We start from the raw sequence: 26,941 nt of genomic DNA on the forward strand, positions 1-26,941 counted from the left end.
TTTATTTAGTCAGTATGTGCATTTAGGAATGAGTGCAGGTAGAAGATATATTAATTTTGTAAAGATCAAGGTAGTTTGGGTTGGTTTGTATATATTTTGTGTCCGTTGTAAGGCTTAATTGTATTATTTTAAAGTGCAAAATGCATGAAATAACAAACCATGTTTGCATATCAACGAGTAAGATTAGAATAAATTGAAGGGAAAACTCTCAAAATGTTGATCCCTATGCTAGGGAAAAAGTAGATAGTTATAGAAAAGGTATTGATAAGCGAGAATAGCTACCTTGTAAACTATGAATTTAGCAAGTGAGAAGAGAGAGCAGATGGTGTGTACATCACATGACACCTCTAATGAGAGCTAAGGTAAAGGGAAGTGGTATATTGACTGATCTCTCCATGTTATAAAGACTAGCTCCTTGTAGAAAAAGTTGTGAAATAGAATATAAAAAGAGGTCAACTTTAGCTAAACCAGAGGAAGGGTACATCCCCTAAAACGGTTTGAACTCTGTAGATTAACGGCACCAGGCACACAGGTACAAAAAATAGGTACGAGCCAGCTCACTACTTGAACGTGGACTGCCAGCTGATATCTTGAAGCAGAACGGGTGCTTTTATTTGATAGAGTTGCTTGCTCAACAGATGGTCTCTTTACACCTCGCTTTCCTTTTGCAGCTCTCTCTTCTTTCAAAGCTGTTATTCCAAACACAACACAGCTCACTGGCTAAAGAGCTTGAAAGGCTGTATTCCAACACAAAACACACAGAGTTATCAGTGAGACCTTAACGCGGGGAGAGCTATGCTGTAGCATTACTGGCTCTAATTAGTCAGAAATTAATAAAAACTCAGACTGGCTTTGAAAGGGAGGAGAAAATTGCTTGAGAAAATGCATGAATCCTAAATTAATTTAACATGACTATGGGTCCGATTTGGTTTAGAAAGACATTCTCTCTTGTCTAAAGTTAATATATAAAAGATCTCTGTGTGTTATCAGTAGCTGGGTTTCTGAGGCATGGTGTGATTTGCGACACGATTGTCCATGTTCTGCGACTATTGTCAGGTCCTTGAATAAAGTATGGTACGTGCGAGGAACGACAGATGGTGGAGTTTCAAGTTCCCCCTAGGGAGTCGGTGCCCTATACAGACAGAGTAATATGCGCATAGGGAACGGCGGTACTGCCTTTCTGTGTTAGTTTCTCAACTCCAAATAACCAGTTTGCTACATCACAGTGTGATTATTAAACCCCCAAAAGCTGTGATTTTATTAAATAAGTACACTCACCTAAAGGATTATTAGGAACACATACTAATACTGTGTTTGACCCCCTTTCGCCTTCAGAACTGCCTTAATTCTACGTGGCATTGATTCAACAAGGTGCTGAAAGCATTCTTTAGAAATGTTGGCCCATATTGATAGGATAGCATCTTGCAGTTGATGGAGATTTGTGGGATGCACATCCAGGGCACGAAGCTCCCGTTCCACCACATCCCAAAGATGCTCTATTGGGTTGAGATCTGGTGACTGTGGGGGCCATTTTAGTACAGTAAACTCATTGTCATGTTCAAGAAACCAATTTGAAATGATTCGAGCTTTGTGACATGGTGCATTATCCTGCTGGAAGTAGCCATCAGAGGATGGGTACATGGTGGCCATAAAGGGATGGACATAGTCAGAAACAATGTTCAGGTAGGCCTTGGCATTTAAACGATGCCCAATTGGCACTAAGGGGCCTAAAGTGTGCCAAGAAATCATCCCCCACACCATTACACCACCACCACCAGCCTGCACAGTGGTAACAAGGCATGATGGATCCATGTTCTCATTCTGTTTACGCCAAATTCTGACTCTACCATCTGAATGTCTCAACAGAAATCGAGACTCATCAGACCAGGCAACATTTTTCCAGTCTTCAATTGTCCAATTTTGGTGAGCTCTTGCAAATTGTAGCCTATTTGTAGTGGAGATGAGTGGTACCCGGTGAGGTCTTCTGCTGTTGTAGCCCATCCGCCTCAAGGTTGTGTTTGTTGTGGCTTCACAAATGCTTTGCTGCATACCTCGGTTGTAACGAGTGGTTATTTCAGGCAAAGTTGCTCTTCTATCAGCTTGAATCAGTCGGCCCATTCTCCTCTGACCTCTAGCATCAACAAGGCATTTTCGCCCACAGGACTGCCGCATACTGGATGTTTTTCCCTTTTCACACCATTCTTTGTAAACCCTAGAAATGGTTGTGCGTGAAAATCCCAGTAACTGAGCAGATTGTGAAATACTCAGACCGGCCCGTCTGGCACCAACAACCATGCCACGCTCAAAATTGCTTAAATCACCTTTCTTTCCCATTCTGACATTCAGTTTGGAGTTCAGGAGATTGTCTTGACCAGGACCACACCCCTAAATGCATTGAAGCAACTGCCATGTGATTGGTTGATTAGTTAATTGCATTAATGAGAAATTGAACAGAACATAATCCTTTAGGTGAGTGTATATAGTCTGTAGGTACTGCGTCTGCCATATACTACAAACACACAAAGCAAGTGTGATCATTATTAGGGATGCACAATTAACTGTATTTTTACCGCAATCAGTTTCTTCTTCTCAAGGTAAATTAATCATTACCGTCTGTGATATTAATGAGCTAGCAAGCACAAAATGCAACCAGTTAAATTGTTCAAAAAATCTGCCGCCCACCAGTCTTTGTTGTATAAAGTTTACAACTTATATATGCTGCCTTTAGCCTCTTTTGAAACAAAGTGTCGTCTTGCTGTGAAAAACAGCCATATGCTGAGGATCAAGAACACCATTCCATCAATATCCTCCATTGCTCCTTTGTTGTGTGTTTGTGTCATGTTTAAGATGATGTCATGGCAGTAGAAGCGGCAAAACTATGGCGATCAGGCTACAATCCCACCCACATTGAGGCTGCACTAAACTGCAGTGGAAAAGGAAGCTCAGAAAAGTAAAGTGAGCAGAGTCGAGTCAAACCGTAACGTGCAGTGAAAAAGCCTCATTAGGTTTTTGTTTTTTTTTCATTTTCCATAACTTTTCCATGACTGAACACTGCAATGCAAAATTACAGGTTTTCCAGGATGTGTGGGATTTTGCACCAAATTCCCTGAAAGTGATGATTTTGTCCTCTTCAACACGTGGTGTAAATGCAGCTGAATTTAAACATGGAAACCTAACTAGTGTGCCCCTTATCTTATGTTTTGATTAAAGTCAATGCAGATAGGACCTTACCGTGTGAAATAGTCGTTCCTGACCAAAAGCAGATGCTGCAGTATTGAGAGGAAATAACTCTCGGCATCGGTCTCCTTCACAGTGCTATATAACACATTAAACACATCCCCGATATCAGTAAGCACTGTGTTAAGGAGCACTCGAGAATTGCCACTGGCAGAATGATAAAGGTGAAAAATGTAAACATGCAGAAGAGGAGAGAGATCATACTTAAATCAGTTTTCTCTGCACATAGTGTACACAAAGAAAGCATGAAAATGTTCTAAACTAAAAACACCGTTAATGAAAGCAAATAAATCGAGATGATTTATGGTTCAAATTCATGTACTAATGGTGGTGTATGTTCTGGAAGGGCATTGTAACAGTCAGGCTGGACTGTGTATGACTATTATACTATTGTCTGAGATTAAAAAACTCCCTAACCCTAAGGATCAAAGAATGAGTAGAAGGGAGGACGACACAAGGGAGGGTGAGTTTTCTGAGGAGAGTTTAATTGTGGACAGAATATCAAACGATAGTGTCAAAAGGATATTCCAGTTCACTCCTGATGTCCTCCAGGCGATGGGAGAACTCAATCATGTCCTCCTCCTTGTGCTCCTCAAACACCTTTAGTTGGATTTCCAGAGCATCACTTTTTATAGCACTCAGGCTCTACAAAAAGAGAGTGGAAAAAACATAATTAAAAGGGCCAGGTCATGGAAAACAGTGGAAATAAAAGTCTAATGCAGACATATGCTAATGTTCACAACTCAAAATTCAGCCACAGTCAAAGAATTGATGGAAGCCAAGATGCTAAAACTGTTCAAAAATCGTCAGAGTATTCATTTCAGAAAAACAAGAATATTAACATATGGCCGCCCACATTTACAAATCAACACAAGTATTGAGCAATTTAGTGGGGGCGTTGTTAATGGTTTCATTTGTGAAGTTAGCCAGTAATAAAGTGCATTTGCATATACAGGTGAAACTCGAAAAATTAGAATATCGTGCAAAAGTTCATTAATTTCAGTAATTCAACTTAAAAGGTGAAACTAATATATTATATAGACTCATTACAAGCAAAGTAAGATATTTCAAGCCTTTATTTGATATAATTTTTATGATTTTTATGATTTTTATAATTATTATGTTTTCATAAGCTTAGAGCTTATGAAAACCCCAAATTCAAAATCTCAGAAAATTAGAATATTACATGAAATCAATAAAAAAAGGATTTTAAATACAGAAATGTCGGCCCTCTGAAAAGTATAATCATGCATATGTACTCAGTACTTGGTTTGGGCCCCTTTTGCATTAATTACTGCCTCAATGCGGCGTGGCATGGATGCTATCAGCCTGTGGCACTGCTGAGGTGTTATGGAAGACCAAGATGCTTCAATAGTGGCCTTCAGCTCTTCTGCATTGTTTGGTCTCATGTCTCTCATCTTTCTCTTGGCAATGCCCCATAGATTCTCTATGGGGTTCAGGTCAGGCGAGTTTGCTGGCCAATCAAGCACAGTAATACCATGGTCATTGAACCAGGTTTTGGTACTTTTGGCAGTGTGGGCAGGTGCCAAGTCCTGCTGGAAAATGAAGTCAGCGTCTCCATAAAGCTTGTCTGCTGAAGGAAGCATGAAGTGCTCTAAAATGTCCCGGTAGACGGCTGCGTTGACTCTGGACTTAATAAAGCACAGTGGACAAACACCAGCCGATGACATGGCTCCCCAAACCAACACAGACTGTGGAAACTTCACACTGGACTTCAAGCATCTTGGATTGTGTGCCTCTCCATTCTTCCTCCAGACTCTGGGACCTTGGTTTCCAAATGAGATGCAAAATTTGCTCTCATCAGAAAAGAGGACTTTGGACCACTGAGCAACAGACCAGATCTTTTTTTCTTTAGCCCAAGTAAGATTCTTCTGACGTGGTTTGTTGTTCAGGAGCGGCTTGACAAGACGAATACGACATTTGAAGCCTCAGTCCACTCATTGTGAATCTCCCCCACACATTTGAATGGCCTTTTCCTGACAATCCTCTCCAGGCTACGGTCATCCCTGCTGCTTGTGCACCTTTTTCTTCCACACTTTTCCCTTCCACTTAACTTTCTATTAATGTGCTTTGATACAGCACTTTGAGAACATCCAACTTCTTTTGCAATTACCTTTTGAGGCTTTCCCTCCTTGTGGAGGGTGTCAATGATGGTTTTCTGCACAACTGTCAGGTCAGCAGTCTTCCCCATGATTGTGAATTCAACTGAACCAGACTGAGAGACTATTTAAAGGCTCAGGAACCCTTTGCAGGTGTTTTGGATTAATTAGCTGATTAGAGTGTGACACTTTGAGCCTACAATACTGAACCTTTTCACAATATTCAAATTTTCTGAGATTCTGAATTTGGGGTTTTCATAAGCTGTAAGCCATAATCATCAAAATTATATCAAATAAAGGCTTGAAATATCTTACTTTGCTTGTAATGAGTCTATATAATATATTAGTTTCACCTTTTAAGTTGAATTACTGAAATTAATGAACTTTTGCACAATATTCTAATTTTTCGAGTTTCACCTGTAGCAGTCTTAAATGTGCAGTGACAAAACCAGTAGGTTTAATTAATTTAAGGGAAAGATAGAGGGAAAAAAATTCGGAACAGAAAATGGTCATTTCAAACAAAATGATGATTGGTTTTTGTGCTAGAAGCCTTGGCTGACATTACAAGTGGATTTAAGTGAAAAATAAATTGACAAACATGTTGAAGATGGCCCCTCTAAAGAGATGGTTCACCCTAAAATGAAATCTAACAGTCATGCCATCCCAGATGTTTAGGACTTTCATTCTTCTGCAGATGACAAATTAAGACTTTTAGAAGAATATTTCAGCTCTGTTGGTCCAAACAATGCAAATGAATGGTGACCAGACCTTTGAAGGTCCAAAAATCACAAAAAGGCCACATAAAAGTAATCCATACGACTCCAATGGTTTAATCCATGTCTTAAGAAGCTATATTACGGGTGTGGGTGAGAAACAGATCGATACTTATGTAATATTCTACTTTAAAACTCAACTTTCACCGTCTTTAACATTTTGAAGTGGAGCTTCATGGTAAAAAAAAATCTAAGAAAAAAAGAAAAATCAAATATTCTTCTGTTTCTTATCCAAACTTATCATCTCACTTCTGAAGATATGGATTTAACCACTGGAGATTTATGGGTAAATTGAATGTGGCCTTTATGTGATTTTTGGACCTTCAAAGGTCTGGTCACCATTCACTTGCATTGTTTGGACCAACAGAGCTGAAATATCCTTCTAAAAATCTTCTTTTGTGTTCATCAGAAGAAAGAAGGTAACTGGGATGGGCATGAGTGTGAATAAATCATGAGAGAATATTGATTTTAGGTTGAACTATCCCTTTAAGGGGGGTAAAAGAAAACTGGACTAACACAATTTTGAAAATATACATTAAGAAAAACATTTTACTCTCATTCTTTATCTAGATGTTTTCCACTCACTCCAGTGTCTAGTCCTGTTTCTGAGGCACGAGGCAGCCTCTGTTTTGAATAATAAATACGATATGGGTGAGGCATTAATCCATCTCATTCACACTCTGGCTTTCATTTCACACACTTCGGTTGTTTTGTTCAGGCAGTTTTCAGTGGCTTTTGTTGATGGAACATAACCACATTCAGCATACCAAGAGGAATGCGAGAGAGATAGCGGGACCAATCCAATCCTGTCTGTAGGTATTGATTCAGCCAAGCAACCTCTCCTTCAGGCCTCATAAATTATGTGCAGACCCATTTTACAATATTTCACTCAAGTGGACAACTCATTTAAATATTAATACACAGGCAGGGGTCAAGCCGCTTACCGGCAGGATCTCTCGCAGTCCGCAGCGCATAAATTCATTTCGGATGTGAAGCCTGAAGTCCAACTCATCAGGAGACGTTACGAGGGCATTAATGAGCTGCATGCAAGCCACCTAGAAGGAGAAGATAACATTCAGCTCCAGCAAGAGTGTGTGAGTGTGTGTATTTTCTAAGGGTATATTTGAATAACAGAGTGAGCATATACAATGCATGTATGCAACAATGTTTGACAGCTTAAGATGTAGTTGATATGACATGTCAAGCAATATCCCTCAGTGTGACACGCTATACATCATACAAAACTACTTTAAACAGCACCTTCGAATTCTTGTATAATTATTACACTTGTAGCTCTTATGACCTAATATTAATTGAGGAGCAACACAGTGTATTCTTTTATAATTACTGTCACAAAAAAAGCAAAAAAGGTGATTCACTGTTTCTAATACAGGTTAAATATTAGTTCATCACCAAAACATCTCGACTGGGTCACATCTTGTATTAAAACTCCAACACTAAGGGTTAACATTAAAGCAAAAGCCAGTTTGTTTGCATATGAATGTATGTGAAATTGAAGTCTGGACCTGTTGAAGAGTAGCACAGTGGCTTATGTCTCTCAACCAGAATAAAGGATTCAATTACTTCAGTGAAAAACGAATAGGCATGTGTAACATTCATCACATATCAATTATTGAGAAGTCACCTTTGCGACCCCCTAAATCATGTGTGTTTGAGCTAGTGTTTAGTTAAAAGGCACTGGTGCATTCAGGGGACATATTGAACAGACAGTGAATTGTTTTTATGGCTATGTGTGTCTGTGAATGTTCTTGGACACTTTCATGCTGAAGTTATATACAGTGATGACACAAATTTATCATTGCAAAGATGACGACACTATTTACAAATTATTTATAGTGGTGAGTTTCAGTCGAACGTGCTCTGTGATGACACATGGCTAGTGGGAAATCTGTAAATTGTAATCACAATGAAACCACCTACAGGTCAGCTGACTAATTCCAAAAGGACTCCAATTCATATCAGTTTTATGAACCCTAAATAGGCTGTAAAATGTTAATGATTTTGAGAAGCTGCCTTTGAGAACTAGTATGCAATAGAGAATACTTCTAATAAATAAGGCAGTATGATATACGTTTATAATCTTAAAATTCAGGTGTTGACAAAAAAGTAGCCAATATTTACAATCCAAATATTATATTGTATAAAATTAGACAATTAAGACGACTTGTTTTTTATTAAAAAAAAAGCTTGTATCGCTTCACAAAATCTACTTCGGCAGATTAAGTCTTTCGTAGGCAAAACCCTTTGATTTAAGAGAAGTTGACATTGTATTATTCATAGTTGTGAGCCTCAGTAGTAAAACGGTGTAAAAATCTGAGCAAGGCTGAGCCTATAAGAGGCACTTGCTGATAGACTCCATGGGGGGAAAAAAAATATGTATATTGTTAATAGCTTTACTTTACCATCTTTTTCATCTGCCTACTTCTCATGCATGGTGAGAGATGGGAGTGGTAAGAAGACAGAATGCAGAGTGAAAGAATAAGAATGTTTGTATTCCAGTGAGAATCACTCACACTCCATTAGTCCAGATTAATACAGTGCTGTAATATTTATCCACTAGATATAGACATGAAAATGCAAATTATGAAGCAACTGTGATAAACAAAATTAATTTAAAAAAACATGCTGAATCATATACAAACTTCCATTGAAAATGCAAAAGGAAAACACTATTATGGTCAACCTCAAGCACTCACTGAATCTCACTCCTCCATAAACACACTGCACTTCATGCAATGTTCTGTGTGTTAACCTGTGTGTCTCTTAAGAGTTTCTATTTGAACATATGGCCCTAAATATCTCTTGCAAAAGAGAAGAATGGCATGAGAGACACAGAGAACCCATAAAGGGAAAATCCTAAACTGTTCCCAAATGATATAGGCCTTTGATTAATGATTCATGCAGTTTAAAGGGATCGCTGCTGACTATTAGCAAACAGGAACAATAACAAGTCAAATCAATAAAACATTACTGGGGCCTTCCAAACACAATGTTTGGCCTTCATTGATACTGTATTAACCAGGCTGGCTAGGACATTTTTTTCTCATCTCATTTAAATAGGTCATGACATGAGGAATAAAATTCTCCTTGATCCTTTGACATATAAGAGGTAATTCTACTATAACAACATACTTTAAGTTTCAGATCTGAAAACTTCCTCAATTGAAAAAGTGCATTTATTTAAACAAAGCTGGAAAACACGTCTCATTTGGAATTTGTGGATCTTGTGGCGTCACAAGCACCAAATACATCTGCATACAATATATGACTGCCTCTTCAGCAAGCCAACAACGCCTATTTTTTGTCATTGCAACCTTGGCCCACCCACAGGTGCTCAGTCAGTCACACGGGTGAAGAGGAGAGAGAATGGCTTGTCATGCGAGATTCATCGAAAGTCGACTTACAAAGGACACCTTCATGTGCCTGGATTTAAATATTTTTCTGCATAAACGTGCACTAGACGAATGGCTTTGACCATTATCATGCATCTCGCGATGCTTTTAAAAAACGGAATCTCAAGTTATAACTCTAAAAAGGAGACCTTCATTCGGTTTCATCTTGCTGTTTGCTACGTGCACTTTTGAAGGTGTCCTGGACCGTTTTTGCCCCATCAGTGCAATTTAAACTTTTGGTCTTTTGTAAACATGCACTAGATGAACATCTTTGATAATTTTGATGTGTTCCTGGTGATGCGTGTTGTGTTTAAAGAGTGTTACAAAGCACAAATGTTTAAAACGCGTCTCATTCTGCTGCTAAAACGTGACTGGGAGAAACACTGGGAGTTTTATGTGTAAACAATCACTGAAGATGTGAGATGTCGCTCTGGTGAAGGCCAGCGTCTCTACTTTGGCCTGTTGAAGTCATTTAAAGCACTCAACATCACTGTGGATTGTATTTGTTTTGAGTATTTAGAACATTTCTAAAGTTTCTATAGTTTTTTCGGCTAATAACAGCATGGATTGCTTGTGAACCAGCCACAATATGATTCAAGCTTGCAAAGAAACTGTTATTGAAGGATGGGCAAGTTACCATACCTTTGGACCACAAAACCATAAGTAAACAATTTAATTCATGAATATTTAATTTGTCATGACTGTTTGATAGTTTATGGTGCTGCTTGAATGAACAGTTTAATATATTTAGATGAAATGTGTTGGATGTGGGTTATATGTTAATCCTGATATTTAGTTTTATAAAAGTTGTGGTCTTGTGGAGTTTGTTCACATTCTCCGGATTGCATTTTAAATATGGCAGTATTGGAAGGGCTGCACGATGTTAGCCTTCATAACAGTGGGTGTTTATATTTAAGTCTTAAAGGAAGGTCTGAGTGTTGATACAGATTTCCAGATTAAATTGATTATGATTCACAAGCTTGATTAGATTCAATATCGATTCATATGGGTATATTTAAGTTATAAATGTCATTTTTTCTTGCATATTAAATTAATCTCTCCCAGCAAATTCAGTGGATAATACTGAATCTGGAAAGTAATGTATTGATCTTTTCAGTTATTTTGAAACTATTATTCAAAAATGTATTAACCATTTGCTATGGTGACCAGTTTTCAGTTCTAGAAACCAGAGTTACAGAAACCAGAGTTACAGATATTACTGTTACCAGCCTTCTATAAAACTTCATAAGGTATCTTGTTCAAATGGTTTAAAAAGCTTTCAAAATATTATCTTTTCCTACCTAAAAAGTTCCCACCAAGTATTATTAACCATAAGTGTAGTAATTATGGTATGTTTGGCAGAAACTATGGTTGTCATTGTTTACAATATTTTTTGTTTCATTATTATTTCTACAATTGTCACTTAAAGAAAAAGTGGGAGTTTTTTATTTTATTTTATTATTATTGTGGTTATCAACATTATGACAAAAATGCTGATGCACCAGGGCCGTTTCCACTTTGTGGGCTGCCTTCAGGGGTGTTTCCCTTACTGACATCTGTGCAGCAGCCACCTGGTCCTCTCCCTGCACCTTCGGTAGATTTTACAACGTCGATGTTGACTCATCCCATGATGTGAGCTCTGCTGTGCTCTGGCAATAACCCCTGTGTTTTTGGATGACTTATTCCTCATGACTTTGTTGGTATTGGTCATCCACTACTACAGCACTGTCTCTGGCAGTCAGGAGGAATGAAACAGAATGCTGGTTATGGATGTAACCGTGGTTCTGTGAATTCCGGAAGACCACCAGAGATCCCTGTCACTCGGAGGACACGAGAAAGATATTCTAAGGCAGTGTGCCGAGCTGCAGTGGCTTATATTTGCTTCAAGCTTGGCTCAAGTCAGTACGTGGCTTTGTTGCTATATGTTTTTGACTTATCTGGCTGGAGCTGCGATTATCCACTACTACAGCACCATCTCTGTTGGTCATTCGGATTTCACAGAACCTTGGATACATCCGAAACCAGCGTTTTGAAATGCATCCTTATAATAAAGAACTGGCCCCTTAAGAAGTAGACATACTCATTTGTTTTCTGATCCTTTCGTGATGGCCTCTATAGATGGACACGGGGGAATTTCAAAGTGTAAATTGCATTTTAGAGGTGATTCAGTGCCTGTGATTTATTGTAACATTGAAGTCACTATCAAACAAATTGCTGGTGTTTCATCTCAATGGCCATTTACTGGCCCTCAAATCTCTGAGGGAAACTTTCAAAATGGAATTGTATATAAATTTCTCCCCATCCAAGCAAAGCATGCACACACACACAAGCTTTTAAAATAGTGCAAACAGCAGTGTGAAAATGGGTAGTGTTCTTCATTCTGAAGCGTTAAAGGGCAACAAGAGATTTTAAAATGTGAAATGTGTTAATCAGTATCTTTGATTATTTTTCCCTGTACAAAAAAAATAAAAAACAAAACACAAAATTTTTTACCAAGAGTATACACATATTATGACTTGTTTTCAAAGCATTAAGCGCACTAAATTTAGTCTTCATGCAAATTGTAATTATGCTTCTCTAGTAAACGTATTTAGATTAAATGATGTTTAAAAAACTTTACTGGAAAACTATATTTAAAAGGAAGGATGATTTTGGAAACATCTGGACGATGTAGCTATTACTGGGTTGAAAACACATTCAGGGAACAAATAAGTATAATAATAATAATAATAATACATTTTATTTATAATGCACTTTACATTTCCACTAAATCTCAAAGTGCTACAGTAACAAAGAATTTAAACACAGTTCCAGGAGAAATAACACAAAATCAATAAATAGCAATAAAACACCAGAAAGATAAAAATAAAATCATGAAAGTTAAAAGGCCTTTTGAAATAAAAATGTCTTTAGGCCCTTCTTAAAAACCTCCACAGTTTGTGGAACCCTTAGGGTCTCTGGGAGGGCATTCCAGAGCCGTGGGGCGACTGCCTGAAAGGCCCTGTCTCCCATAGAGAAGAGTTTAGTCCTTGGTTGGTACAGGCAGTAGGTAGAGGTAGAGGAGCGGAGGTTTCGTGTGGCGTTTTGTGGTGTGAGAAGTTCAGTGAGGTAGGCAGTGGCAGTTCCATGTATGCACTGATGGGTTAGGAGACAGATTTTGTACTGAATTCTGTGTTGGATGGGCAGCCAACATGTATAGGGACCATAGCAAAAAAAAACTTGATGCTTGCCTTGATTTTTTTTATTATTATTATTATTACTATTTTAATCATTTTGTGTCATTAGATCAGTTTTTTTTGCAATAACCATAGATATAACACTCAATGTGTATGTACATATGGCTGAGTGTGTATTTTAATATTCAAGGTCATGAAGGAAATGGGGGGTGTATCAGCAGAAGAGAGGTGAACAGGAGGGCGGATTTAAGGTGGTGGACTCTTACCTGTAACTGGACAGAACGAACACTAAGGCCTTGGACGATAGGACTAAAGCGTGACACCCCTCTTCTCTCTGTTGCAGTGGTGATGGCTTCAAGGACTTTCTCCAAACTTAATAAAGGAAATTAAAAAATAAATAAATAAAATCACACAAGACCAATATAAACATAAGGCATTCATTATTAAGTATTTTATTTTACTAATATATTTAAAAGGAGAGTGCTTTGATTAAGTAGCTGTGAAAAATTCTTTATGCATCTGGGCTAAATGTATGCTGTGCATATAATATATAATCTATGTAAAAAGATCAAACAAAAACACAAAAGGGGAAACAAATAGCATCAATAAGATTTTGTGTAAAGCTTATGTATAAATTATTTTTGCAAGATGGAAGCAATCAATAATGTATTTGTTTGTTTATATTGGAAAGCAGTTTGATTTTTGCTGCTTCTAAACTCCTCTATAGTTACATTCACGTATGCATGGTGCTACGAACAAGCAGTAGCTAAAGAAATAAGACAAAGTCTAGCAACATTACAGATGCCACTTAGTTTATTTTATTATCTAATATAATGAAATGAAGAGATTGTTAAGTGTGGCTTAAATGTCCAAACACTTCCAAATGACTTAGGTATTTTATGTTATTGATGTCAAAATCAATATGGGGACTTTTGTGGAGGGAGATAAAACAATACACCAAAACAATAAATAACTGCACCATAATGATAAACAAATTGACGTCAACTGAAAGGCTGGAAAATGCAAGTTGTGAGGCCTACGTGTTCTCTTCTCCCACAATGCAAATTGCAGAAAGCAGTTTGACTACATCCGTCATCATGGCCGGCTGACATGGGTCAATGGCTTGGGCCAAAATGACCAGGCTCTTCTCCTCACTAAGAATCCGCTCCAGTCCATACTGCAAACATAGAGAGAGAAAAAACATGTAGCATGTAGACAGAAAACAGCACATCGGTCAACAGAAACAAAGATTTGTTTCAAAGATAATAAGAACAATTTTGTCGATTTAACAAAAATCAACAAAAATTAAACAAGAATCCCATAATCTAACACAAATTCACAAAGGGTTCACTACTGTCAAGATGCATCAAGTGACTCCTTTAGTTTGCTTCAGCTTTAATGCACCAACCCTTTAAGCTTTGACAGTGTTTTTAAAAGATCTCCTGTTTCAGCGAAAAACTCCAAATTGAAGGTATATAACGTGACAAAAAAAGGAGGGTCATGTTTGTAAAGAAAACAAAGAAATATTATATAGATTATAATACATTCTGAGACTCTCAGCATAATGAACAACTTAAAAAAAAAACTTCAGTAAAAAATTTTTTTTGACATATATATATGTATATATATAAGGGTGTAAATAAGGTAGCTCCAAAAATTATAGCATTACAAAAATAATGTATCATTCTGTCTAAAAACGTCTCCAAACAAATAAAAACATAATTGTACATAACTAATCTCACATGCAAATACAACGACTAAAGGTTTTGCATAGCATGCAGACATGATTTCAGTAATGAGATTTCACAGAATGAGTTTCATTCGGTGTCATTTGAGTCATCATTGAGTCTGTGTCATGTACTTGGCTTCATCTCCTGTTGACCATATGCAATTAAATATTGATTATTCTGAACAAATATGGAGGACTATCACCATTGGTTGGAGCATTCTGAAATCAATCTGATTGGTTTCCAGTGATGTCATCTGAGCCAGGAAAGCTAACATGTTTGTAGTCATATAGCACGAGGCCAGATAGCCAGATGCTGTGTGCACATTGTGCTTTGTGTGTGCGTCATCTAATGATCTATGTTTCTGATTACTTTGTGTATGGGCTCGTTCTTAAGATAATCACCTACTGAAAGTAAAGTTATGTGATATTTTATGTTCTGTTTAATTTTTGTTATAAGCAAACCACGGAATATAAGTAACACCTGTTTACATGAAATGTGTATGTCAAAGACATACTTATCTCTTACTTGCTATATTTGTCAGAGTAAAAAAAATTGGATGGTTGTATTCTACTCTTTGAGAGCTTTCCAACAACAACATTTTTATATCATTTTTCAAAGATGAACATTCTTCAAGAAGCATATGACATGGGCATATACACTGTGATGCCTGTTGCTCTGTTCTTGGAATAAAGACAAAACTGCAATCAGTGATATGTTAATGGTAATGTGAAAGAGAAGGAAAAGATTATAAAAAAAGAAAGAAATGTAAAGCATAAAGGTGATTGAAGAACAGACATGGGACAGAACATCCTTGGGGGTTTGGAACACCAAGAGCCACTCGAAACCCTTACACAGAAGAGAGGTGGGGAGAATATCCATGTCTGAACACAGAGGGGTTCAGATAATGACGACCACTGCGCCAACTCCACAGGAGGAATTTCTCATTATTTTAAAACACTCTGATGTAACTTAAAAGATTAGATCTCTCTCCTGTCAATCTTAAATTGTAAAGTGATTTACAAAATGGAGGGGTTCATGTCTTTGTTGAAAATAAATTGTGCCGTTATGCAAGCCTGACACAAATTGGAATTTAACATCCAGGTAAATCAATTTGATTCATTTTATGAAATGCTTAATTTGGGAGAACCCAGTCAGTGACAATCTTGCTCATGCAAAAGCACAAAATAACATATATCTAAAGTTTTTAACTTTTCAAGACATGAATCACGCAGAGTAATTTGAATAAAAAGCTTAAGGACAGCAAATTCAAAAAGCTGTGTTAATTGCTTCATAACTCATGCCAATTAATGGCTTTGACTGCCATATCTCAGACTAGTTGTCATTCAGAACAGATGTTTCTGCTGTTTTTTTATGCAAACTTAGGTATGAAAACATCCTTCCAGCCTCAGAGGCACAGGGGAGATAACATGTTATCACAGTGTTTACGCGCCGTAATGGATGTAAACCTATTTGAGCCATTTTCTGTCTTCATTCCCCAGGAATTGGTGACAGCTGGGTGAGAGCACCTGGCTGGCAGGCACGATGAGTGGAATATGTCCCATGATGCTGCGGGGCTGAAGTGAGAAGTCTGGAGCAGAGACAAGCCTCTAGGTAAATAAGACTCCCGGCACCTGTCGGGAACTTGGGAGTACACCATACTTTTAGGGCTGAGGACGTGTGCAGTAGATTTTGAAATTTGCTGGAAACACAACTGGGATCTCCAGCGAATTATTTCCCAGAATGACCAAGCAGACACTAGACTCAAAACATTCAGATACTGAGTGATTTTTCATCTGTGATCCCACAGAGAAAACAAGCCTCAGGAAAACAACAATGGTACCTCTATCTAGTAGCACTTTCTTGTTTAATTAAGGTGGATTGTAAATGTTTCAAACAGTATAATGTAGGGTGAAGCTGGGTAAAATGGGACCATTAAACTTGATCCCATATCCATATGTATTCCATTAAATTGTTAAAATCTAATAAAATAACCTTTGAAAAATAAACAATTAACATTGAGGTTTTAAATTGATGATTAGGATGTATGGCAAAGCTCATTTCATGAAAAGCAATGAAAAAAAATTTAGGTAAATATTTAGGTTTTAAAATAGTAAAAGTTGACTTAATGTTTGTAAATGTTACCTATGAAGAAAAAGTATTTTTATGTAAAGTATTTTTAGAAAGTAACAAAGTAATTTGTTAACTTAAAAAAAAAAAAAAAGTTGACCAAACGGTTCACCACCCATGGTTCAGTAAGCATTGCCACCATGGTTCACCTCAAGTTTAATGATAAATCTGGAGCACAAGGTTTGTCGAAAACAAAGTGTCAAATAGACACACGCACAGTTACAACCACCGCTAATACACCTGAATTAATCTGTAAATGGACACGCTCTGCCTGTGTCTTATGAGGGTCAATGATGGCATCACTGTTCTGCACATGTTGTGTGAAGTTGAAAAATGCAAGCACCAAGCGGAGAAAACGATCCGCAAATACAGAAGCCCCCTGCGTTATTCAAGTCTCCTCTTTTTGCAGTCAATTACAAAAGCGATGGTCAAAAAAAGTTTACAAAACAGGCACTGTTTGTAGACATTGCTTGACGCGAGTGCTGTACACTGGTAATACATAGATATGATTAATCACGTACGCCGATATCACCCGGAGAAAGATAGCATGCGGCTCACATAAAGCAGCAGGTGAGCAAAGACTGCACACACTCCCTTCCCATTTTAAGCAGGCATTCAGTGTTAATAAAGACATGAAACAATAACTAAAACACTTTCAACGTATGATTAAAACTCTCGAACCGCGACATCCCGCTAACCCTTCTCATATCCATTTTAATAGCAAGGTTCCTTCTATAGTGATGTACAGCTTCTGAATGATGAATATATGTTGAGTTTGAAATTTACTTTATGTTGACGCATGTAGAGTAATAGTGCAGCTATCAAGTTAAAATATTGATTTAGTATTTTTATAGTTCAGGTCCATTGAACCACAGTAATACAGTAATATTGTAGTAACCATGACTGCTGTCACCAGGGTTTTCTTAGCAGAAATTATCATTTTGATACAATTAACTTATGGTTTTACAACAGTTATACTGTAGTATCTATACAGTGACCATGATTTTACTATACATTATAACCATGAGAGTAGACATGTTTAATTACTATGATTTTACTACAAATACCATGATATAAATATGGTTACTGTAGTAAATCCATGATTTTTATTAGGGACAAATTTGAAGTGTTTGTTACCAAATACAGCATTCTTACTTTGGAAGTATTTTTTTTCCCTGAACAAAGCGAATAGCGTAACCAAGACCCTAAATCCATGAGAAATTTGAACTGTGACACACCTATTTTTGAGTACCTTACTCAACACTACCTGTGTTTTAAGTGTGCTGCAATGCAATTACTAGCGTGTTCTGTGTGAATGCTTTATTGCATAAAAGTCTCTAATTTTCTTTTTCATATATACGGCTGAATGTGAGACCAGGTTTTCTTTTATTGTCTGCAAACTGACAGTCAGAGAACAGTAAAACACCTCTTCTCTACAAGCTACATGATTTGAGGTTTCATACATGTCTGTTGCACAAACCCATTAGGGAAAAGTTACACAGCAAAGTTTAAAACCTGGGGTTGGCGGATTTGTATGAGCAATAGTGCCTTGGCAAACACCACTGATAAACAACACCAAACAAAACCCAGAATAAGGCCATTTGTCAGACTGAAAGACGACTGCTAACAGCTTCACAGACAACACAAGTTCACATTTTCACTCAAACACCAACATAGGATATGTCGACCCCTGACGAACATCTGCTACATTTGCAGTAAACAAAAACACATAATTATTTATTTTTTTAACAGATCTTTGCCACGCATGTAAGTACAATATCTCACAAAAGTGAGTACACCCCTCACATTTTTGTAAATATTTGATTATATCTTTTCATGTAACACTTGTGAAATGTGTTAGAAATGACACTTTGCTACAATGTAAGTAGTGAGTGTACAGCTTGTATAACAGTGTAAATTTGCTGTCCCCTCAAAATAACTCAACACGCATTCATTAATTTCTAAACCTCTCAAAACAAAAGTGAGTACACCCCTAAGTGAAAATGTCCAAATTGTGCCAAAAGTGACAATAATTTGTGTGGCCACAATTATTTTCCAGCACTGCTTTAACCCTCTTGGGCATGGAGTTCATCAGAGCTTCACATGTTGCCACTGGAGTCCTCTTCCACTCCTCCATGACGACATCACGGAGCTGGTGGATGTTAGAGACCTTGTGCTCATCCACCTTCCGTTTGAGGATGCCCCACAGATGCTCAATAGGGTTTAGGTCTGGAGACAAGCATGGCCAGTCAATCACCTTCACCCTCAGCTTCTTTGGCAAGGCAGTGGTCATCTTGGAGGTGTGTTTGGGGTCGTTATCATGCTGGAATACTGCCCTGCGGCCCAGCCTCCGAAGGGAGGGGATCATGCTCTGCTTCAGAACATGTTGGCATTCATGGTTCCCTCAATGAACTGTAGCTCCCCAGTGCAGGCAGCACTCATCCAGTGCCGGCAGCACTCATGCAGCCCAGACCATGACACTGCCACCACCATGCTTGACTGTAGGCAAAACACACTTGTCTTTGTACTCCTCACCTGGTTTCCGCCACACACGCTTGACACCATCTGAACCGAATACGTTTATCTTGGTCTAATCAGACCACAGGTCATGGTCCAGTAATCCATGTCCTTTGTCTGCTTGTCTTCAGCAAACTGTTTGCGGGCTTTCTTGTGCATCATCTTTAGAAGAGGCATCCTTCTGGGAGGACAGCCATGCAGACCAATTTGATGCAGTGTGCGGCATATGGTCTGAGCACTGACAGGCTGACTGACCCCCCAACCTCTGAAGCAATGCTGGCAGCACTCATACATCTATTTCCCAAAGACAACCTCTGGATATGACGCTGAGCACGTGCACAGCTTCTTTGGTCGACCATGACAAGGCCTGTTCTGAGTGGAACCTGTCCTGTTAAACCGCTGTATGGTCTTGGCCACCGTGCTGCAGCTCAGTGTCAGGGTCTTGGCAATCTTCGTATAGCCTATGCCATCTTTATGTAGAGCAACAATTCTTTTTTTCAGATCCTCAGAATTATTTGCCATGAGGTGCCATGTTGAACTTCCAGTGACCAGTTTGAGGGAGTGTGAGAGTGATGACACCAAATTTAACACACCTGCTCCCCATTCACACCTGAGACTTCGTAACACCAACGAATCACATGACACTAGGGAGGGAAAATGGCTAATTGGGCCCAATTTGGACATTTTCATTTAGGGGTGTACTCACTTTTGTTGCCAGCGGTTTAGACATTAATGGCTGTGTGTTGAGTTATTTTGAGGGGACAGCAAATTTACACTGTTATACAAGCTGTACACTCAGTACTTACATTGTAGCAAAGTGTCATTTCTTCAGTGTTGTCACATGAAAAGATATAATCAAATATTTACAAAAATGTGAGGGGTGTACTCACTTTTGTGAGATACTGTATGTATGTATGTATGTATGTATTTTGTGGGGGTAACTTCTCAGACCTCAGGCAATCTCTACAACATCTGAAAAACCACAGGAGATCCACTTCTAACACCTCTCTCTAACCGGAGTGTGCAAATCATCAAAAGCCCCCTCTCCACCCTGGCCGAGCGAAGGAACCCCCTCCCAAGTTCAGAGTGGTGACTGCCTGTTGCTGCCTTCATCTGATGCTCTCCTCTTATCGCTCCTGACCATTTGAAAGCTGCCGCAGGTACATTTGTTCAGCAGGGAGGAGCTGAAACAGCCTAAGTCGATGATGTAGAAATGTGGCAGCTGATAAAGAAGCTGGCTGAGACGGCAGATTGGCTGGTGCTTTAGGGTAATGAGATATATTCATATGCAGCTGAAATATATCTGCATACACGCTGCTTCAACACCCTTTTTATACATTTCTTAAGTCATCTTTGTAACATTAATGGCATTTGATTAGGTGTTGATAGCATTGGCAATCTAATCAACTGAAGCTGTAAATATAAGCTTGTCTCTATTGAGTGACATTACAAAAACTGTATTATTCTTGACACCTTTGCACAGATCTAAAGCCAACATTATGTATTCCTCCTAAAGCTTGGTTTCTACTGGATGCAGCCGCTTGTTCACGAGGGTTCGCACACACAAAGTGGCATCATCTTGGCTATCGCCTAGGCTTTGCGAGGCTCTGTCGTGCACCTGCAAAATGTTTTTAACTTTTTGTGCAGTGAGTGCGTAGTGCTTATGTCCCATGGAAGGGCAGGGGACAGGCATGTGCTTTTGAGACAGAGTAAAGCCAATCTTACACTACTAGACTTGCAGTCACGAGAAAGAATGTGTTAAAAAGCCAGGGCATAGTTTCTCTTAATAATTTGCAAACATGACATTTAGCGCAAAAACAAAATATTTTAGAGCAGTACATGTAACTGATCTTCTAATGTGCATGCTGATCATTTCAGTGTCCCTACTGTGATTGATTATCCAATGGTGTTTTAAAAATGTTCCGATCATACTCTTATTATCCTTTAAATCTGCATGTAACCAGCGAAAAACCAACAGCTGCCTTTAGCGTCGTCCAAATTCAAAAGGAAAGGATCGCCCAAAATACATTTACAAACTCGTGCAGTTTATTCTTGCGGTCAACAAACATGAAAGAATGACTCTCGCCCGATTTGGCACCATTTGCAAAGGAATAAAGGAATAAAAACAGCTAATAATAATAAAAACAGCAGGTAGGAAGATGTGGATGATTTGGAAAAAGAACCATTTAAGAGAAACTGCTGAAAATAATAAAGACAGCAAGTAGGAAGATAGATATGGGTGAAGTTTTATTTTATTTTCAAGTCATTTTTTGTCTTCTGCTACCTAATACCTTGCTCTCCTCTTGCGTTTTTTTATTTTAATATATTTTATTGGCTGTGGCTCATTGTCAGTCTTTCGCTCGACAGGACACTGCACACACCTGACGTCTAGATATTAACCCGTTTTGAAAACTGTTGTTACGTCTGGGACTCGTCTCGGCCTGTCGCAGGAGTGTGCACGATACTAGATACACGACCGTTCGTAGTGAGATCTGACACGTCTCGTCGCAGACCAGTCGCCGACTCAAAACATCAAAAGAAAATTAGTTTTGTGTCATGTAGTGTACACTAGCCTTAAAACTACAGCAAAATAGGTCTAAACAATACACTAGAATTTTGTTTTATTAATATAGTGTAATTGAATGGCCCTTGTTAAATACTGTGTAAAATAAAAGCATTTTTATTAACGCGTGTTTAAATTTAGAGCTTATTATCTTGACTAGGCCACAAAACATAAAACACTAGTATCTAAACTTTAAACAAATAAAAGTGCTTTATTTTTCAGCCTCTCGTTGGATTAGCTGATATTTTGTTTGCATTGGCGTCTGTCATTTGGAGAAGAGTGAAACTGTGGCGTGTTAAGTATAAATATCTTGGGCCGCTGAAAGATGCACGTGCAGGACCCGTTGTGTTGCACGGCAAAAGCATAAACAAGGTATTATAAGGTATACAAGGTAAACATAAATTGCTTGTGTTTTCATGTTCCTCACTTGTAAATCGCTGGATGTAAATGTCATTGAAAAACTTAGCACACAACGAAACAGCAGCCATTCTGCAGCTTTATATCATAAGTATGTAAACTTAATGGATCTCATTAGAGATCATCGTTTTATACTTTTACTTAATATAAATCACATTTGTTGTGATCAATCGTTTTATTTTCTGAAAGAGTAGTTTGCTACAACTCTATTGGCACTTTCGCTATGGCTGATGGATTTTTCAGACTAAATTAAGCTATAAGTAAATATTAAACTGCATAAAGCTGCAGTGTGTAAGTGGCCCGCTATGAGCAGAACAGTTATCGCAAATAGGACGTTGTTAAAATAGTGAACCCACTGCTTAGTGATGTTATTACCTTGTTGTTCATAAAGGCCTTGAGGCACTGAATGACTTTGTGCTGACTCTTCTCATCCACCTTTTCTTTGCTGGAAGAAAAAATAAAAGAGAGGGTAAGCGAAAGCGAGAGTGGCTCAGTGCGTTACTGAAAGACAAAAACAGAGTCAATGAGTTAGGATAACAAACAGTACAGATTTCAGGGTTCATGCTGAGGGTAGAGCAGACAACTAATATAAAGCATAGAAATGTGGGTAATGGAGTTTGTCTTACTGTTTTTTGAGGAGGAGCCTCTCCAGTGTCTCCAACAGGAGGCCCAGTCCCTCATGGCCAAAACTCTGCACCCAGCTGTGAACAAGAAAAACCTCTTATTAGTTATATCAGGGAATGTAAAAACTGTCATTTTAACTCATGTCTTCAAGGATGTAATCCAGAGTCTTGAAAGGTTGAAAATTCATGGGTCAAAATCTGAAGGAACCTTGTAAGCCTAAGCACTGAACTTCACATTGTTGCATCTGCTATCGATCATCCTAAATGGAGAAGCATTGAGGGTGAAGGCAATACACACAATCCATTGGGCTTGAATTTAAGTGTTTAGTCAAAGTAGGCTGACTTATTAGGAAATGTAAATAATTTATAAATAATCTGTTTTTAATTAAGATATGTTTTAGCTCTAAGTGTTTTTTAATGATGTTTGCTGTAAACAGTTGTGTTTAAAGTCATCATCAGGGTGATAAGTGTTCGCTTTGAAGAAGTGTTTTTTTTTAGTTAATAAGTTGACTTGAAAATTTTAAGTACTTGTTGCTTACACCACCTTTTAAGTTGAATTTGGTATCTTGGTGGGGTGATACATGATCTCATGTCCACTTAATAAAGAATATATTTTTATATTATTTTCAGGAATATTGAAGTTGTGGACAGCTGAACTTATTGTATTGAGTTCATGGAACTAAAAATCCCCTTGAATTGTTAAGTTGGTACAAATAATTTGCCTGAAGTTGAGTAAACTCAAAAATGCTTTGCAGCTGGTTGCCTTTAAGTTTAACTAAAAATGTTTTTTCTTCAGTGCAGTAAATTGTGCATGAATCTGCACAGAATGAAAGAACAGCATGCTAGATGCATAACTTGCGTTGTGAAAAGGCTGGTTCCAAAACCATGTGGTGCAAAATTTTAAAGTCTAAAAATAACAGGAAATCAATACATCTCTACCATTAAGAATCGAGAACACAGTAACTAGGATCCAATACTTCATTATACTCATTTGCTATCATTTCATTCATTTAGATTTTTTTCACATGATCTTATTCATTGATAAATTTACGTGCATATGACCTTGTTGGGGTGGTTTTCACAGTGATCCTAGCAGCCCTACGGTTGATTAAAAATAATAGTAACAATGGCTGAAAAGTGAAGTTAGTTTAGAGATAAGAACTAACAATCATTTGTTTGCAGATGTCACCGGGTTTGATTTGGTATTTTCTATCTAATGCAATTAAATTAATTATTTAAATGAGACTTAAGAGTCCATATTTTTGGGCAACACTGTATGTACTTGCTGGTTGTTTACACCCATTTTTGTAGAATTGGCAGCAAAGAAAGTAACTGATGTTACCTAAAATAAACCACTTTTTATTACATACGAGGATTGAAACATTTGTAAGAGTCAATAAGCCTCATCAGTGCGGTGTCTGTCAGAGCCCATTTAAAGTCAGATTCCACCTTCTACAGATTATGCTCTCCCCCTGGAGCTAGAAGTGAAAGGCATTGCTAATGGAGCAAAGATGTTCATTTTAATTCCATTCAGACACAATCTCGCGCTCTACATCTCCATTGATTTGGCCTCTTATTGTCTGTGGAAATTGCCACGGCGTAAATTTACCTCGCCAATAACGATAGGGGAAGTGTGTCGAGCAAGGCATTGATTAATAATGAGAGAATTCAATAAGCATAAACAAACTGATTAACCCATTGTGTGTAGGAAGCAGGTTAAAGAGTTCATTCAATTACAAACTGCAGCCTGCAACAGATGATTCTGCAAACACAAGCAGAGAGATGTGTTTTTTTTTTTTAATTGCCAGTCTATCAGCAGGCGAAAATGGCATTAAACCAAGCATATATATAGGAATGTCTAATGGGACACTTGTAATGTCTTTATGCCTTCAATTGTTGAATCACACTGGGTACTTGCAAGTATTTGATGATGTACTACAGTAATTCTCTACTGGGATCAATAACATAATATACTGTATGCATGTAAGAATCTATCCATCATTCAAGACTTATCTATAGGCAACAAGCCATATAAATCTAATCTTGGAGTTGAAGCCTTAAAAAAAAAAAAAAAGAGCGAATTTGCCATATAAAAACGGCAATTCTACAATAACAATGTGCTCAACCCGAATCTCTATGTAAATTGGTGGATAAGCACTCCTAAAGTCAAGCAGGTGAGGAAAAGGGACAGTTGCATATGTCTTTCACTGTGATCACATGCTTTAGCTATGAACTGTTGATCATGTCAGTTGTGGTGAATTGGGTGGAATTTTGTCTCACAGAACAGTGTAAGTGTGGAAGAGTGGTGAGCATCAATACCCTTTTTTCAGAGAGCCAGTGTCAAGAGGTGTGGGTGTGTTTCCAAGGCTAAATTACAGTCAAAATTGACCACAACCTGGAAAGTGGAAACAAAGAGTAGGACTGGAGAAGAGAAAAGTAGAGAGAGAAGAGACATAATGCTGTTTAATGGAAAATGGAGAGGAACACGAGAGACTGCTTGTTGTTCACTGACACTGGGAAGAAGTTCTCTTCTCAGCTTGTGTAAAACTGATTGAGTCCTCATGCTAGTTTCATCATGAAATAACAGGGAAAAACAGCATTTCTCTAGTGAGTAAAAAATGCAAGAACAATAAATCACACAGTCTATTAGGGCTGCACAATTAACTGCAATTGCAAAAAAATGCGATATGGGAATTTGCCATTTATAAACGATCCTTTTTTTTTAACTCAGACTTTTGATGTCAGATTCATCATTCTGATTGCTGCACGTCTTCTGCACATTAACGAGATCTCACTAATCAGCATGCAGTGCATAAAAAAGGTACAGAACATGAATCTGTATAGAGAATAATGAAAAACAAAAAAAGGCATAAAGATATAACTGACATCATCTATTAATTATGCAAATACGTTTTTCACACCCTAGCTTTTCTGAGAAGAAAAGACAAGATTTTTTATTTTATTTGTATTATTATTATAAGAATTGTTTAATATTAAGCAAGTTCCGTTAGTGTGGATTATTTCAACTGAATTTGATGTGGGCAGCTAGAGGTAACCTGTGGATTGAAATCAAGATTGGGGTGATGTGAGCCCTCTTTGCCAAATGTGCTATATATAATTGTGTTATTTATATATAAAAATTACAAAAAATCTCCATCAATGTACAAACCTATAGTCCATGGTACAGAAGCACAAACACAGCAAATTATTTTTATTTTATTTTATTAATAAAAATGTCTTAATTTTATTTATTTACATTTAAGATTTTCAGTTTTTATAATTATTTTTTTTTTGCAACTAGGGCTGGGCAATAGGATGATATAATCGGATATCGACGGTATCTGAAAAGCATCCTGATGCCGATTGACAATATTGAGGAATTTGGCAAATATATTTTAACAGTAGGCCAGGGTGTAAAATTTGCATCCGCCACCCACCAAATGTGACGAGGCTGAATCCAAATTTCAAGTTCTTCGTCCAAATGAAGATATTTCAAGCGTGGGTAATTTTGCTCATCTACCTGCCACTGTTGCAGGCTAACAGTAAGATGTCTTTTGACACATGACAAAAAATGCTGTTAAACACAAAAACACACGATTAAAGAAACACACTGTATATTTTAAAGAACAGACAAAGGAAAAGCTGCCGATTTCATATAGCGGGAGTGTCTCGTGGAACGTGCACATGTAAAGAGTTCTCACTCTTTTCTGTTTCAGTCGTCTGAAAACTATTTGCAAGCAACAAGCAAAAATGTCATTGGTTGCTTGGTTTCTATTTCTGTGGTGTCGCACAGGCCCAGCCAGAGTAAAATCTCATTGGTAAAAAAATCCCACTTCACATCATTTTAAATAAAACTTCAAATATATTCTAAATAGCTGTGATTGTGTTGCTTCACCAAACAAACAGTTTTGCTTTCGGTGAAGACAGACAAATAAGCTGTCGCATGCCACATGGTTAGGACGTAAATAAATAAATTGAAATAATGATACACAAAAACCAAACAAAAATGTGTGCCTGTAGATGCAGTTGAGATTTAAGCAAAGACCTTCCTTACATGCAAATCAGCTGTTGGAAGATCAAAACAAGTTCTGCAGACTTCTACATAGAGAACTAAAATCACATGCTGTTGAAGTTGTAACTCAGGAACCTGAGAAACTATGATAAAGTGACCAATATGAGCCACAATGGCCTAAAAATGGATCTTTATACTTCACTTCCTTTTTTCTCTTCCACTCACCCTCTTCG

General features: G+C 37.8%; 1 protein-coding gene across 1 annotated transcript in view; it reads right to left on the reverse strand.

Moving 5' to 3' along the window:
- The window catches only part of diaph3 (diaphanous-related formin 3), a 427,644-nt gene that overhangs the window by 257,554 nt on the left and 143,149 nt on the right, over nucleotides 1-26,941 (reverse strand). The window contains exons 6-12 of the mRNA XM_052101613.1: nucleotides 22,700-22,774; nucleotides 22,449-22,518; nucleotides 13,760-13,896; nucleotides 12,986-13,091; nucleotides 7,075-7,185; nucleotides 3,764-3,882; nucleotides 3,232-3,348 (exon numbers count right to left, since the gene is read on the reverse strand). Of these exons, the coding sequence (XP_051957573.1) occupies nucleotides 3,232-3,348; nucleotides 3,764-3,882; nucleotides 7,075-7,185; nucleotides 12,986-13,091; nucleotides 13,760-13,896; nucleotides 22,449-22,518; nucleotides 22,700-22,774 (735 nt within the window). The remainder of the gene's footprint in view (nucleotides 1-3,231; nucleotides 3,349-3,763; nucleotides 3,883-7,074; nucleotides 7,186-12,985; nucleotides 13,092-13,759; nucleotides 13,897-22,448; nucleotides 22,519-22,699; nucleotides 22,775-26,941) is intronic.

This window comes from Xyrauchen texanus, chromosome 32 (assembly GCF_025860055.1).
Source record: "Xyrauchen texanus isolate HMW12.3.18 chromosome 32, RBS_HiC_50CHRs, whole genome shotgun sequence".
Lineage (NCBI taxonomy): Eukaryota > Metazoa > Chordata > Actinopteri > Cypriniformes > Catostomidae > Xyrauchen > Xyrauchen texanus.